Source organism: Cricetulus griseus, chromosome 2, assembly GCF_003668045.3.
Source record: "Cricetulus griseus strain 17A/GY chromosome 2, alternate assembly CriGri-PICRH-1.0, whole genome shotgun sequence".
Classification (NCBI taxonomy): Eukaryota; Metazoa; Chordata; class Mammalia; order Rodentia; family Cricetidae; genus Cricetulus; species Cricetulus griseus.
The window spans coordinates 151,940,013-151,957,255 of record NC_048595.1 but is presented as its reverse complement, the minus strand read 5'-3'; the positions used below and the strand labels follow the sequence as shown (position 1 = coordinate 151,957,255).

Sequence of the window (17,243 nt, the reverse complement as noted above, 5' to 3'; positions counted from 1 at the left end):
TATGCACTTCACAGACCATTGGATTTACCAGTTTCACTTGGTGGCTAACTTTCTGAGTTTATTGCAGTATGAGTTTTAAAGCTTGGGAATGACAAGATGGTTCGGCACTTGTGTGCAAACCTGACAACCTGAGTTTGTCCCCCAGATCCCACAAGGTTGGCAGGGAAAAAGCAACACCAGAGAGTATACTCTGACCTCCACATGTGGATCACCTGACCCCCCCCCACCCCAATAAATGTAAACATTCTATAGTTAGACATGTCAGTCCTTCATTGGGTCTGGCTTTCAAGTCATACTAGAAGTATGTACACAAGTACAGCTAGTCCACACTTTCTTCTACTGTGTGTGTTCTTTTTCTGCTGAAAGGCATGATGTGTTTGGTATTCATTCTTCTCAACAGCAGGGACCCATTCTGAGAAGGACCCCATAATTTAATTCTTGCATTGTGTGGCTATCAGAGCATGTCCTCAGTCAGAACTAGATGGTATATGTCAGTTAATCAGTATGATGCTTTAGATGGAATCAAAAGTCATGGTAAAGATGGCCTGTCTAAGGTTGCTGCTGCTGTAGCATGGCTTGTAAGTAGAAGTTCACTCTTAATAATAATAAAGAATGTATACTAAATGCATAGCCAGGACCATGGTTGTATTTACTTGTTTGTGCTGCAGTTTTATGCAGTCAGCAGTGTAGTAAGTTTCCACGTGTCACCACAAACACGTGGGTAACTTATGGTCCCGTGGGATTACAGTATGTACATCACCAGGCAATAGGAATTTTCCACATCCTGTATAAAACTATGGGACCATCTGCCTTGTATGTGAGCTGTCATTAATAAAATGTTAGCTGCTCATGAACTAGATGATTCTAGCACCATAGTTAAGAAGTCTGTCTTTTCCATGGTGACTTGAGATGTAACCATTGTGTGCTAACATGTTTATTTATATTTTGTATGTGTGCCCTCTGTCCTGTTTTTGCTCCTGTATGTGTGTATACATGTGTTTACATGTAGGCACATGTATGTGTGTGGGTATACATGTATATGTATATGGATGTGGAAGCATTGTGGGTCTTCTTCAGTATTGCCTGACCGTATGTATTCATTTAGTCAGGCTCTCAACTGAACCCAAAACTCACCAATACACCTTTTCTGGCTACCCCTGTCAGACAAGGTTTTAGCTTGTGAGCTCTGGAGTTACAAGCAGATCCCTGCCCACCTGGCATTTATGTGGTTTTTTTAGAAATCCAAACTCCTAATGTCTTAGAGTCTTTTGACTTCTCAGTGCCCAGCCTCAGGCATTCTCCATGACCTCTTCATGCCTTAGAAACCAGTGCCACATCAGAGACTCTTACATACTACCTGCCAGCATCACATACAGCCTTGGTCCCCTCTGGACCACAGAGCTTCTGTATGCTGATGCCGAGGAAACACTTCCCAGAAGACTTCATCTTAATCATGCTGGTCTCTTCTTTATCACAGCTGATTTTTCAGTCCCAGCTGACTAGAACCACAGATTCTTAATTCAAAATGTTGAACCACTAGTGCAATAGTGTTTAGGAGACTCTCCAACTTCTCCCTGAAACTTCACAAGCCAAGACTCCATCAGCTGCACTGGTCTCAGAATTCTTACCTTCAAAGCTCCTATGGAACTCTTGAGCACTCTCTGTGGCTTTGCCATCCAAGAGTACACATATCATCACAATTCTCCTCCAAAACACATGGTCAGGTCTGTCACAGCAATACCCCACTCCTGGTACCAATTTCTGTCTTAGTTAGGGTTTCTATTGCTATGGTAAAACCATGACCAAAAAGCAACTTAGAGAGGAAGAAGTTTATTTGGCTTACATATCCCAGGTTACAATCCATTGAGGAAAGTCAAGGCAGTAATATGAAAGCAGGAACTGAAGCAGAGGCTGAGGAAGAGTGCTTCTTACTGGTTTGTTCCTCAGCTTGCTCAGCTGCTTTTTTATCACATCTAGAATCACCAAACCATGGGTGACATTGCCTAGAGGACAATCTTAACTGAGATTTCCTCTTTCCAAACGACTCTAGATTATGTTAGGTTGACCAAACAAGCAAATGAATAGAACAGCTTGTGTGGTGAGTTAATGCACCAATCAGAAGAGAGTGCAGGACTGGGGGACTTAGCTTTAGGTCAGTTTGTCTCTTCATGTCATCACCTTATTACTAGGGACTGTGGTGTATTTTAATATCTGGTATGTTTCCTAGTTGCCCCTTGTTTTTAATGTGTCTATGGATTTTGTTGCATGTTTAGTTCTATATAAGCTGTCTTAAGTGTACTTGTCTAGTTCCATGAGAATGCTTACTTGTATTTTTCTCTGCATTCTATTATACTTACTTGTGATTTAGGATATTGACTTTGTACTGTATAGAATCCCAACAGTCCTTTTAGTTGGTTCATTGTTACGTTCATGTCCCTTTAAGAATGTGTAAACATTCATATGCATATTTGTAAATTTTGTGTTAAATTTACTGCTAACTCCTTTGTCTTTGTTGCTGTTATGAAAAAACTTTTCGGAAAGCATAATGCTTCCTCATTGGCTTTTTTTGTGAATGACATCTGCCATTAACTTCCATATGACAGTTTTATTTCTTTCTGCATTATGGAATTGCTTCATTCTTTGCATTAGTTTTCTAACTGATTCAGTAATGGGTTTGTGTGTGTTTGTAATCATATAGTCTGCAAATAGAGATAGTTTATTTAATGGCATTGGTGAGGACCTCAAATATACTATTGCTTAATAGTGGCTATCCATACCTCCTTGTTCCTGATCTTTGTGGAAAAGTCTTTGTTGCTTCTCTTGTCTGGTAAGACCTAGCTTTATGATTAAACCCTACATGTTTGCTTATGTTAATGAAATACCAATCAATTCCTAGTTTCTTGAATTTTAAAACAGCCACTGTAAGTGTTGAATTTTGTTAAAGCAATGTTCACCACCAATAGGAATGATTGTGTGATTTTTCTTCTTAGATATATATTAATGTTGTATATTTTAAAATACATTTCTTAACACTAAGCCAACCTTATATTACGGAGTCAGTCTTATTTTCTTCCTCTCTTTTCCCCATCTTGGGATATGGGGAACTGTTGGTCTGTCTGCCTGCCTGCCTGCCTGTCTGTCTGATGACAACTTGCAGGAAGGAGTTGGTTCTTTCCTTCCACCTTTTGGGTCCTAAGGATTGAATTTAGGTCATCAGGCTTAGTGGCAAGCATCTCTTAGTGTCTGGGCCCTCTCACTGGCTCATCTTCTGTTTTCTTAAAGTAGTATGGGAACGTTTGTTAACATTTTACTTAAAACCCTATACTAACACATAGAAATAGATACAATTAATTTTCTCTCTGTACCATCTTTGTTAGCACTAGGTATAAATAATTATTTAGCACATTTTGTAAAGATTATGTATTGAAATGGATTTTTTTCAAAGTGGCCATAAGCCATGATCTTTGTAAGCCTTCATGCAGATTATTTGTTAGTTTATTCTTCATTCAGGTTATTTTAGCCTATTCTTCATTCTCCTCCATGAACATTTTCTCATGTTTTCAGTGCTACCTAGTCTGCCAAAAAGACTTTCTGCCTTGTTGCCTTAATTTACTAAGAGACAGTAGCCAGCCTTTTACTTGGTTTCTTTTCTTTCTTCTTTTTTTCCTGACTGAGCCTCCATAATGGGTTTTGGATGTCAAGGTAGAAAGTGGAGTCATTGACTGAGAATTTCAGATTGCAGGTGGCAGAGCAGGGTCAGATCCACTTGCCCAAATGCTTGTGTCCAGCTTGGAGCCATCCTGGTGGTCTCATATGTTTGTTCCTTTCTCAAAGCAAGAATTTTAAGTGTCCATGTGTCTTTTTCTGCCAGTTAACTTGAAGACAGGAGTAGGCTGTTTGCTGTTTTCTCATTGTAGTTATAGTATTATTTGCTAGAAAATTGTACAAGTTGAAACCAGAAGATATAATATTTGTTATGTTACTACTCATAATTATTAACATTTTGATGCATGCACTGTTGATCTATTTTCTCTCTCCTTGGTGTGTGTGTTATGTGTGTATGTGTGTGCGTGCATGGATGTGTATGAATGTGAGTGTCTGTCTGTATAGGGTTTATATGAATTCATATCTATGTGAGACACTGTGTTTAAAATATTTTCCTCTTTCACCCAGCTTTAGTATTTAATCTACCCTACATCTGAAAATACATATCAGGACTTAATTATCAATATAAAACATTTTTGAAGATTCTGTAATTGCCACTTTATTTCTATGTAGCAGTATCTTGATGCTAGAAGAGTTGTGGATCCAAGTATCTCTCCATCTTCCTTTCTCAGTGATGCTGGGGGTGGAACCCAGAGCCTTGCATATACTGTGGTGTGCTCTGATACTGAATCACATCCCGAGCCCTTAGTTTTTTTTAAGACAGGGTTTTGTTATATCACCTAGGCTGCCCTTGAATGTACTCTGGTCTCCCCTGTCTCCCAGGAGCTATGATTTTAGGCATAGACCACCATGCTTAGCACCAACTTTTTTTTGGTTTTTCGAGACAGGGTTTCTCTGTGTAGCTTTGGAGCCTATCCTGCCAATCGCTCTGGAGACCAGGATGGCCTCCAACTCACAGAGATCCACCTGCCTCTGCCTCTGCCTCCCGAGTGCTGGGATTAACCAACTTTTTAATGCCCATCAACAGAAAGAAAAACAAGACCAGGGGAACTCTTAGGGATAGGAGGATGGTACGAAATGATTTCAAAATATTCAATAGAACAATGTGTTGATTGTACTTTTGAGTCTTGTGGAAGGAGAAATGGGGGTTCAGAATATGTTCAGTTCAGATTAAGAAAGGTGAGACTGTGCTCATGGCAGTGAGTCTGGAAGAGCCCCTGGGAGCTGACCATTAAGAGGTAGACAATAGCCAGTAAGTGTGTTTGAGTGGGAAATCCTGAGGGATGTTGTTTTAAGCTTCTAGAAGAATACAAGCTGGTAATACAGGAACGATGAGGAGCTCTGTCATATGGGCACAGTCCAAAGCCTTGCTCCTGATAGCTAATCATAAGGCCTTGGATGAATGAGGACATACTGCTCCTCTTACGTATCCCCAAAGGAACTGAGACTTTAATTTTGAGTTCTTACTTAATAAAAACCATTTATTTATCAAAGACAAAAAGGCGTGAAACATTTCATAGTTAAGGCCACCCAACAGTGCTGATTGTTTGATACTGACATGTAATCTGTTAACTTAGAAGAACACCTTGCTATTTGGGCTCCTTTGTTTGTTTGACTGATTGATTAATTGATGGATGGATGGATGGATGGATGGATGGATTGATTGATTGATTGATTGATTGATTGATTTTAATTTTAAAAAAATTTATGGGTAGTGGGTAAAGCACAAGGCTTGGCAGAACCAACTTTTAAGTACTGTTACATTATTGATTTTTCTCTTATTTTCAAATATTGGTGGCAATATTAAATGTTGCTTGGCACTATCAGCGGGGTTTTTGTGAAGGATCTTTTTTGATGATTTAAAAAGGCATACATGCAATGATTATGTCTCAAGGATGCTGTTTTATTCTTTCAGCTCTTATCTTCATTGTCAGTGGGCATCTGTAGAAGATCTAGAGAAAGATAAGAGAATTCAACAAAAGATAAAACGATTTAAGTCGAAACAGGGCCAGAACAAATTCCTTTCAGAGGTATGAACTACTTGATTAATCTTTGAAATGTTTTCTTTATTAAGATACTGTCAAGTTTGACTTGTAGGTCAGTAAACTCTTAACAAAGACTGGTTGTCCTCATTTGGTGCTGTTACTTGCATATTGGTAATTGGTATTGCTAAATTTTATAAACAGGAAATGTGTCACTCTTCTGCTGGCTTCATGTAGAAAATACTGGTTCTTATGACATGTGGAAGTAGCGGCCATGGTGTTTTACAAGCAGCTAAGAACTGAACAAAGTGAGCAGGCAGAAGTCTACTGAGAGCAGGTCAAAAACTTGAGTAGGTGTGGAGGCTTGACTGGGGTAGTGTGTGGCAGATGGCTGCTGTTGAAGTTTTTGCATCTCACAGAGGTCACTGAACAGATGCTGTGTGCCACTGCACAGAGGGGAGACAGTGTCTCCTACCCTAGTTATCACTTACGAGAGACAGAGATCTGCATTGAGGAGAGGACCGACTCCTAACATGGTCAGGGACATTTTTAAAGGAAGCTTCCACAAGCTGCTTAGCCTGACTTTCTGGACTCCAGATCACTGTTAGCCTCACATACAAGACAAGAAGATTTTACAAAGCAGCAACTCTCTAATTTTCAAAGAGATGACTTGATCTCTTAGCTGTTCTCCTGAAAGAGTAAACGAGGGCCAAGCTCATAATTCAGTAGTAGTAGGACACTTGCTTGCAAGTGGGTTCAACCCTCCCGCATTGACAGGGCAAAAAGCAAATTGTAAATAACTAAGACTTAACTGAGTATAGCTACAACAAATATCAGTATTGTAAGATGCTGACTGCTGGACAGCTGCCTTCATGTTTACCCCTTTGTGGAGATGAGGATGGCAAGAAAGAAAAAGCATTAGTGTTCTGATGCCATAAAATCCTTACAAGAGCCTCAGGTTGAGTGTGCTTTCCTGGCCTGCTGTCAGGACACCTGCAGGCAGAGAGCCAGAGGGGGCTGTACTGTGTCCTCTGGGCTCACACTCCCGCTCTGATGCCTTGGGAGCAGTGAGTGCTCGATACTGAGAGGATTGGGCTAATGAATGTGACTCTGGTATCTCACCTAGGAGAATATTAAGACGATTCTTTCTTTGAAAGCGTGGACTAAAAAACAAAACAAAAAGCTGTGGGTTTCAATTTCTTGTGCCCTTCTTAATGAATGTAAAGTTATTTTGAGATGCTGGGTGAGCAGCATCCCGAGAGAGGGGGGACCATATGTCCTGTTGACCTTTTCTGAGGCTCCGTAGAAGGGAAAGGGGAAAACACAATGGGATCTTTTTCCCATCCTTAAATCGTGGTCCAGTTTATTAAATTCATTTGGATCCTGGTTGCTGTAGTCACACACTCTTCAGGGAATTGTGCCTGGTCCTAATGTACAGCCTGTTTGTCTGAACTTGTCTGTTTGAGTCACTTGTACCCAGGATGCAAAGCATTATCTTCCCGGTTAGTTCTATCCTGGATGAGAGTTAGCAGAAAAGAATACAAGTCTGTCCATCCTTCTACATACATGCAGTCCCATTGGTGATCATGGCTTCACACATCCCTCATCTCTGTTCCTGTAGGATCTCTGGCTATGGCTGCTCTTGCATTCTTTACTGACACTTAGGCTTCCCAACTCTGCTACATCTACAGTCTGTTCAGAATTCACACTGAAGCCAGGAGAGTCCAGCATATGTATGATGTCACAGAGTGCTCCCTCAAGAGGAGGGGTGTAGGGGAAGGCAAATTGAACATTGACTATGAGAGCTCATGTTGAAAAAAAGGAAGTGGTCTTAAAGAGACCAGAAGCTTTGGCAAAGCTAAATGCATCAGTATATTGACACTTTAAATAAGTGACCACTGTAGTATATTCTTGTTTCCTCACTGCTCACCTCTGTTAGAAAGCCCACGACAGCAGATGCACAGTTTTGCACCTGTGCTATGTGTTTCACAATTCACAATTTGGACATTTTAACTGGGTTCAAATAGCCCAGAGTGTGTCTTCCGTGAACACAGTTATGTGACTGACAGCTCACTATTTCAAGGGATGGAGAATGAGACCTATCTGACTTCCAAGCTGCCTTTTGCAAGTTAGATTAAAAAATGTTAGCAAACTAATTCACAGCAACACATGACGATGTGGCTTTTGTTTCTGACTCAGATCAGAAATCACAGGTGTGGACTTCTTAAAGTATGACATGGCCTGTGACTTCATGGTAGCCACAGTCGGTTCTTTCATGTAACTATAACCTCTTTGAACCATATGCTGCTCTTGTATTCTTTCTAAGTAAGCCATATTACTTTGCTTTTGTAAATACCTTTAGAATATTAGTTAAGTAATATTTGACTTAGGCTTAATTTCTTTGAATTTGTTTACCAAAACACTCAGTGTTGAGTACAGATAAAGCATTGGAAGTTTTAAGATTAGTCAGAAGACTGTTATTCTAAGTGATACTGGCTGGCAGAGTTTTCCATGCTACCATGCTCACGGTAAAATGGGAAACCTGCCTCTTTCAGGGTTTGTAGCTTATGCCTGACCTTCTGTACATGGTGGCTTACCATGTCAGAAGATTCAGTGGTTCTGAGATGCACTTACACATGCTTTGTATGGCTCTGACTCTTCACCGCAGACTGTACTTCCAAGAATGCTAAATGTACTGCATGCCATAAGCCTTTTGGATTGCTCATTAGTGAATTGTAATTTCACACTTCATTTGAAATATTCTTAAACATTCCCTCATAGTAAAAGGTTTCACACAGTAATTAAAATACCCAGTTAACAAAGTCTGAGAAGTTTGATTTCCTCACGGGGAGTGGTTTTGTTAAATTATAGCATTTCAGTTAATAGAATAGAATATGTCAAATACAAAGTTTGTGTTGCTGCGACCCAAAATATTGTTGCCTAGTGAAAAGTGAAATAGTGTTTTTCTGAAGAGATGAATAAATATTTTAACCTCTTTTCCTCCTTTGGAACAGATTGAGGATGATCTTTTTAATCCAGATTATGTGGAAGTTGACCGGATAATGGACTTTGCACGTAGCACAGATGACCGGGGCGAGGTAACAGATCATCTGTGTTACACAGGGTGGTTCTGGCAGCTCACATGTGTTGACAGAAGGGACAAAATCAAAGGCCTGGGCCTGGTCAGAAACTCCACCATGCAGGCACATAACTGAAACTTAGTTGTGTCACTTAATAGCACTAAATATTTTTTGTTTAGTACAAATAGTTTCACTTTTAATGTTTTCAGTCTAAACTGTGTTTAAAAAAATTCACAATTCTATGCTGATCAATAAAGACCTCAACACATTTTGTATATATGTATCTGCAGCACAAGTTTCCTTGTGCAATTGATAGCACACTTGTAGAAGAATGGAGTTCAGTGGTAGTTGGCATTGGACATTCTTAGTGAAGCTGATGAATGTCATTCAGTGGGGTCCCTTGAGGTGTCCCAGACCTGGCTAGCTTGTGTTGTTCTATAAACCTCTGAGACTAAAGGAATCAATAGGGAAGTGAGGATGAGAGAGAGTCTGGTAATGGAGCTTATCTCAGCCATTTGTAACTCTCTGCCATGAGTTCCAGCACTCCTGGTTCCTCCGTGGACCTGAGCTTCCTATGTAAGTGCTGAGCTCCAGAGAGCCTCCAAGGAGTGCTGCCTTTCCTCTAAACTGTGTAACGAAGCTCGAAGTGTTTCAAAGACCGCATCTATGATGCCGTCCTTGCCTTTGTTGCCTTGTTTAGTTGTACTTGGGGGGGGGGGGAACTGTCTCGAAGCAGATTTGCATTGTCAGCAAATAATTCTGACCAGTCAGTGTACCTTGGTCTTGAACTGAAGATCAAGACTCAAATGTTTCTAAAGGGGACTAAGAGGAGAATTCCCGCCGACACAGATCACCCAAAATATTTTATCCTAATTCTTCTAGAACTCAAGTTCATTATCTTAATATAACTGAAGGGAAAAGTAGATTTGTCTAATACATTTGTTTTTCACTCTTCAGGCAACTAATCAGTTATATAAAAAAGGCGCTAAGATGGTTTACTGTATAAATCTATATCGTATATTTGATGAGTGATTGACAGATAAAAATGAGCCTTTAATTTGGCTTCTTGCTATTCATTACCTACTCCTTGATATTTTGGTCATGAACCAATGATTCAGATAAAAAGTTAATTTTTGTTGTTGTTAATACCCAATAGTACAGTTTCCAGTGTACACTGGAGACAACTCTCAGTGGTTATAGTTTTCAGATATGGGCAATTCAGTCTTACTGATGCTGGGGTTATACTGATAAACAAAGCAGAGCACAGGTTTCTCCTTGATATGTAATACTTCAGTCAAATGACTTCAGTTCTGATTTTTTTTGAACCCGGTCCAGCCTGTGACTCACTATCTGGTGAAGTGGTGCTCACTCCCTTATGAAGACAGCACCTGGGAGCTGAGGCAGGACATAGATCAAGCAAAGATCGAAGAGTTTGAAAAGCTTATGTCCAGGGAGCCGGAAACAGAGCGTGTGGTGAGGACTGGCCTATGGTGAAGGGTTTAATTTGGAAATAGCATCCGGGTACAGTCTCGGAGAAACCACTAATGGGATTTACTGTATTTGGAACAGGAGCGACCTCCTGCTGATGACTGGAAGAAATCGGAGAGTTCCAGGGAGTATAGAAACAATAACAAACTCAGGGAATACCAGTTGGAGGGAGTAAACTGGCTACTTTTCAATTGGTACAACATGTATGTAAAACATGTTTCTCTGCACTTTTAACAAATACTGTAGCTCTAGTCCTTTGTAGTATTAGAAATACTAATTTTAAAAATCTTTACTATTTAATGCTCTAACACATTTCTTTTAAGTCTGTTGGAATAAACTTAATTTATTCATCAAATAAATAAATTTATTCATCAAATAAATTAAGAGGTTGACAGAACTATGTAGAAATTTTTTTTTCTTAGCGAATTTCCTTTGGGAAATGTATTTTGTTGAATTAAGAAAATAGTTAACAGCCCCGGGCAGTGGCGGTGCATGCCTTTTATCCCAGCACTCGGGAGGCAGAGGCAAGCACATCTCTGTGAGTTTGATGCCAACCTGGTCTACAAAGTGAAATCCAGGATAGCCAGGGCTGTTACACAGAGAAACCCTGCCTCCAAAAAACAAAACAAGGAAGAAAGTAGTTATAGTTATGGGGTATGTGTTTATGTTTATGTATTTTGTGAAAGGAGAACAATAGTTAAAACTCACTAAGCTTTTCTGTCTTTTTTTCCTTCTTAAAGGCGAAACTGCATTTTAGCAGATGAAATGGGTTTGGGAAAGACTATCCAGTCCATTACATTTCTCTATGAGATATATTTGAAAGGAATCCATGGCCCTTTTTTAGTAATTGCCCCATTGTCCACAATCCCCAACTGGGAAAGGGAATTCCGGACCTGGACGGAGTTAAATGTGGTTGTGTATCATGGGAGCCAAGCTAGTCGTCGGACCATTCAGTTGTATGAAATGTACTTCAAAGATCCCCAGGTAAAGTGTTGACACCTGTGTGTGTTGTGTATGTTGTTTGGAGGGGGTGGTTATAGACTCAAGTCTCTGTGATGTGGTGATGCCTTGATTTGCTGACTTGAGAAACTTGCTTGAGATTTCTTATCCATTACATGTTTGCATAATCTTTCTACATCTGTGAATGCTGCTTTTTATATCTTTAGCACTTGTCATTCTGATTATTTAATTAGAAGGAATAATTTGCTTAACGTTTGATGATCATAAAACTCCATAACGTATTAGTAGCTTAGCTTTGTTTTATATGTCCAAGACAATACCAAACAGAAAACAATATGAAAATGTGATCAGAGAGAACATTTTGTACTATGAGCAGAAGTGAAAGAATATAAAGTATTTTAAAAATTCAAGTACACCAAAGAAGACTTTAATACTCTTGTAAGAATTGCTTTAATTTTGTCTTGTTGTAGTTACCTGCTTGTAATTATTGCCTGATATTGGCAGGGAAGCATTACGCATGCCATGATAGGGATGGTGCATGCTAAAACGTGTAAGCTTTGCTGGGCGTTGGTGGCGCACGCCTTTAATCCCAGCACTCGGGAGGCAGAGACTGGCGGATCTCTGTGAGTTCAAGGCCAGCCTGGTCTCCAGAGTGAGTGCTAGGATAGGCTCCAAAGCTACACAGAGAAACCCTGTCTTGAAAAACGGGGAAAAAAAAAAATGTATATGTACTCTTGAAACAGAAAGTGTGGCCTACCGTTAAAGGGGGAAAATACTGAAATCTGTATTTATCTTTAGATTTGAGAAACTATAAGGTTTATCCTCATTGGGTTTTTGAATTTTTTTAATTTTAAATGTTTTGTCATTTTACAAGAAATGTTAATAAAACAAGTTTTAAAAAATAAGTTAGAGAAACTTGTAAACCAATTAAAGCTTCCCTTGACCTTCCACCTCAGGTTCTGTGGGCTGTGACTAGACTACATGCACTGAATGACACTTTGCTACATATGATCTTTAAGGAAATCTGACCCCAAACTTTCCTAGCACTTCCCTAGCTCTTTTTAAAAGGGAAATGTTTTAAAATTCTGTTTTAGCCAAAGTAACTTGAAAACAGAATGTGCTAGCTAAAACGCAGAGGTCTACAAAGGATTAAATACATACATTTTAGTGGCTTTTTTGTCCTTATTCTCAAATATAGTAATGTAACCACTGGTTCTTGTAGGGTCGAGTGATAAAAGGATCCTATAAGTTTCATGCCATCATCACTACATTTGAGATGATTCTGACAGATTGCCCTGAGCTGCGCAATATTCCCTGGCGTTGTGTGGTCATTGATGAAGCCCACAGACTGAAGAACAGGAACTGCAAGCTGCTGGAAGGACTGAAGATGATGGACTTGGTTAGTGACCATTGGTGATGCAATCTCAGTATTGTCACTTTAGTCTTACTGCTTGAATGTGTTGCCTGGGAAGGGCACCTGCAAGCCCATCCGTTTAGCCACTTGGAAGCTGCTGTGGCCTTCCTCATTCCTACCCTTTGTCTGGTATGACAGCAGAATGTAGTTGTGATATTTTCACCATCGTCAGTTTCAAGTATCTGCCAAACAGGGCCTCAGTGGTGACAGTCCAGCTATGTTTCCAAGCATGTGGTTTTGCCTCACTGGGGCCAGTTGTATATATACACAGTTAGTTGTCTGGGACATCTGTTCAGTTTGTACAGATGCTGAAAAGTTTGGGATATTGAAGACCTCACATTGGTTCTGGGTTTTTAAACCATGCTTTTATTTTATACTCTTCCAGTTTCCAAAGAAATAGCCATGTCTCCCTACTTTGATGTTACAAGATTTTCCCCTCCTATTAGAATACTTACCAGTGGAATAGTGTAAGAACAGCAGCATCTGGTTACTTGTTGTGCCTGCTGCTGTGTGTGCAATCCTCTGACAGAAGTTGCTACAAACGCCATTGTCCTTGAATTCCTTCCTGCTCTGTAGTTTGCAGCACAGTCTGACCATTTGTTTCCTTCTCTCTACCCTTCCATACATTTATTTACTTGTTTGTTGGGGGTACACATACCATGGTGCACCATGGAAGTGACAGGGGAGTGTGGTTGGTTCTCTCTACCACGTGGCTTCTGGCAAGCGAACTCAGGTTGTCAATTTGGCAGCAACTGCCCTTTATCTAATGAGCCGTTTCACCAGCCCTGCTTCTCTCATTCCTAATGTATCATTTAAATTGTGTTGGCAGATTTGATGAATTTCAAGAAACTAAAGAATCTCTGTAGATGGCTTGTTATTGAGAGTGGAAGGGACCTTCTGCATGTTCGGGGCTATCTACATTTTACTGAAGACCTCAACTACTGAAAAGATGCTAGAGCTTTCCATCAGACCTTTGCAACGGGTTGCGCTAACCAGCCATTCTTTTAATCATAAATAAGCCAAATCTAATTTTGCTTAAGGAAGAAGTCTGACTGATTTTTTTCCTACTTAAAGTAGCATTGCCCATTTTTCTGTCGAATAACTTACCATTGTCCTAAGTCTTTTGTAAAGCAGCTCACCAATTTAGGTAGCCAGTCTGCAAAGCAACATACATGAGCATTTAGAAACAGAGAAAGGTCTTGACTTGGATCTTTATAGCAGGAACAACTCCTAGGTGTCTTGGTTTCTCTAAGTGACACTTCAGCAGTGCAGTGAAGTAATCCTTTCTTTGTAGGTAAATTCAAATGTTCACAGCCTGTGTTAACTGTGTCTTCAGAGCAGGGATGTGCCTTCATGATGATTCATTTAGAGACGGTTGTATAGTCTCTTTCTGAAGGCTTAATGTCATGTCGCTGAGTTTGTGTTAAGTTGTATTTTATTATTAGTTCCCATGTCTCAAAATAGTGGATTCTCATTGTAAAACACTCCTTTGTTAATGAGAAAGATTTATTTATCTCTAGCAACACCAGAAAATTTACTTGCCTTTGAGATACTTTAGAAATTAACATTAATGGATTGGAATCTGGAACAGAAATAACTTTTCTGTTACATGTCAAAATATGTGCATAATAGCACATAGGGAAACAATGTTTTCCTCACTGAGTTAGACAGAAGGCTGAAGCTTCCCCTTTCAGTGGAAGACCTGTCCTAGGTTCTGATTGTCACAGCCAGTGTGCCTGTAACACATTTTGGCTAATGCACTGGAAGTCTCCAATGACCTATCTCAGAAGAGATGCTTTTTTAAGGTGGAAGATAGTATCATTGTTCAAATTCAAAATGTCCTTGTATTGATGCATTTCAGAATAGCTGGTTGCTTGGTGCTTAAATCCTTACTTTGTTATTCAGACTCCTATATTCTTGAGGTAGTTACATAGAGAGAAAAGGAGCCCTGTGCATGCAGGGCTGTGCATCTTAGGGATCATTGTTACTTGCACTAGACTGCGTTGGGGTGAGAATGTGCTTGATGAATATGATCTCAAAGTCAAAGGTTACTGGGTATCTTTTCTACTCCATGGCAAAGGAAGTGGAGATGTGTAGGGAGTAATCATGGTCACCGTGGTCCTCCATAAAAGCTCTGAAAGGAAAGCCCTCAACAAAGGGGTTGTCCTGAGATTGTTGTAGGTCTTCATTGATTCTGTTGTCTTCTCATTCATGGACAGGAGGCTCCACACAAAATTGTGTTGCTAAAATGAAATTAAGTACAATCCTCCATCCGCACTAAAGAGAGCAATCGTGTTTTCAAGGCAGAAGCATCTCTGCCTCTGCATTGAGACTGGAGGTGATAATCCCCAATAGCCCAAGATGGGGCTCCCTTTTTCCAAATGAGTTTACTTTGAAATGAACGTACTTAAAAGTCTTTAACTTTTAGCCAGGCATTGGTGGCACATGTCTTTAATCCCAACACTCAGGAGGCAGAGGCAGGCAGATCGCTGTGAGTTCGAGGCCAGCCTGGTCTCCAGAGCGAGTGCCAGGATAGGCTCCAAAGCTACACAGAGAAACCCTGTCTCAAAAAAAAAAAAAAAAAAAAAAAAAAAACCAACAACAAAAAACAAACAAACAAAAAAAGTCTTTAACTTTTAAATTAAGTGTTTGGAGCTTAAGCTACTAAGAGAGTCTGAGAAAGCTCCAAGACATTCAATATAGCATCAGTACCATTCCTCAGGGATTCTTTCCTCACTCTGTGACTGTACTTTCAAACAGTCTTGGATAAAGTCATTCAGGACCTTAGCAAATCAGTGATCATGGCCCTTACAACTCACCAGTCAGAAGACCTTGAATTCCTTTGCAGATTGCTCACACTTTATGAGCCTAATGATGATAGTGATTCATCCATCTTCTTTAATCAGAGACGTGTGCTGAGAGGAAGAAAAAAGGAACAAAAGCATGGAACTGCTTCACCTTACTGTTAAGGAACTTGATTGACAGATTGATCTGGTAGATATTCCCATTACTTAGACTATCTCACTAGGGTTTAGTGGGCATATGTCCTGCATGGTCAGATTTTAAGTTAAACTAGAAAATCTTTCTTTTGAAACAGTCACTTCCTAAAATAATTTTGTTGTTATGTGCCAAATACTAAACAAAGAAGGAACTATTAAGGCCTTTAAAATTTATAGCTCAGGATTAAAAGTTTAGCTCAGCTGGTAGAGCCTAACATCCACAAAACCCTAGGTCAGTTTGACCCGGCCCCCAAAGCACTCTATAAAACCTGGGGTGGTGATGTGTGTCTAACATCTCAGCACCTAGGAGGTGAAGGCAGGAGGATCATAAGTTCAAGGCCAGCATGGGACACATGAGACCCTGTCTCAAAAACCATTTTTAAGTTAATTTACCATTGTTAATCCTGATCAATCTAAAAAAGGCATCTCTGTTGCCAGTGTGGAAATAGAAAGAGATGGAATAGTTGCATCAAGAGCTGGAGAGAGGGGCTCACAAACTGGAAGACTAGCTGAAGAAAGACATAATGCCCTTCAAAGACATAAAGTCAGAATAAGCGTTGGATTTTTTTTTTTTAAGTGACTTTGGTATTTAAAACTAAGACAGCCTCTTTGCTAGTTGGAAATTTTCTCAGAACAAATCATTTTTTATGTGCTGTTGCATTTAGAATCACTTCTTTTGTCTCTACGGTGAGTCATGCAGGAAGCAGATGGAAAGGTGAACATCCTGCCGATGTAGAGAACAGAAAGGAGTGTGTAACTGAGTCTAGGGACTTGAGGAAAAATTTAACTACAGTGGAGAAAGAAAACATTGAGATTGGGGGACTTAGACAACGCTCACCCTTAAATATCAACCTAGAAAACTCAAACAGAGTGGCAGGGCACAGAGAAGGAGTCTACAGTTTGCCATGGTGTTCTCTGTGTTTGTGTTTACCTGAAGCGCAGGAACCACGCATGTCTGTATTTCTTTCCCTTTGTTCTAAGTTATACACTTTGTGTATGGCGGATGCTGACCCACCACAGTGAGCAGAAGTAGGGCAGAATAGATACAGAGAGAAAAGTGCTAAGAAATTGTTATGTTCCAGTTAGGCAAGTTGTTTTCCTCATGTTGTTATAGGAACACAAAGTGCTGCTGACGGGGACTCCGTTGCAGAACACTGTGGAAGAGCTCTTCAGCCTGCTTCATTTCTTGGAGCCAAGTCGCTTCCCTTCAGAAACAACCTTTATGCAAGAATTTGGTGATCTGAAAACGGAAGAGCAGGTACTTAACCCCTTCACTTTGCCTGTCAGTCACAAAACTGAAGATGAACTCCTGAGATGGCAAAGCTTTGCCTTCTGTGAATTTTAAGATGTAAGGATTATGCCACAGTATTGGCCACCCTTGAAAACAGCATTGGGTACCCTTCCCTAGAACTTCAAATCATCATTACGAAGGTGATCTTGTTTGTCCCTCGGCCCCCACAAAAGCCTGTTGAGTTTTTATAGGCAGCTTATTTACAAACCCAACTTTCTGAGATTTTTGTGCCATTTGGGTTACGGCCTCTGCAGCATAGACTTTCAGGGTTAGTGTCAGGAGCCCCTGTGGTTTGTAGAACCACTTGTCTACTGGAGTTTTGGGTCCTTACTGTCATTTCTGATCCATACTGCTTCAAGCCTA

General features: G+C 40.1%; 1 protein-coding gene across 4 annotated transcripts in view; it reads left to right on the top strand.

Annotated features, from left to right (window-relative positions):
- Chd7 (chromodomain helicase DNA binding protein 7) overlaps positions 1 to 17,243 on the top strand; it is a 183,861-nt gene that overhangs the window by 129,444 nt on the left and 37,174 nt on the right. For 3 of the 4 annotated variants that reach the window (XM_027398892.2, XM_027398891.2, XM_027398890.2), the window contains 7 exons: positions 5,582 to 5,696; positions 8,663 to 8,746; positions 10,064 to 10,201; positions 10,298 to 10,419; positions 10,957 to 11,200; positions 12,399 to 12,575; positions 16,704 to 16,847. In XM_027398892.2, the coding sequence (XP_027254693.1) occupies positions 5,582 to 5,696; positions 8,663 to 8,746; positions 10,064 to 10,201; positions 10,298 to 10,419; positions 10,957 to 11,200; positions 12,399 to 12,575; positions 16,704 to 16,847 (1,024 nt within the window). Of the gene's footprint in view, positions 1 to 5,581; positions 5,697 to 8,662; positions 8,747 to 10,063; positions 10,202 to 10,297; positions 10,420 to 10,956; positions 11,201 to 12,398; positions 12,576 to 16,703; positions 16,848 to 17,243 lie in introns of those variants that run through there. The other variant, XM_035440025.1, reaches the window with a different exon arrangement.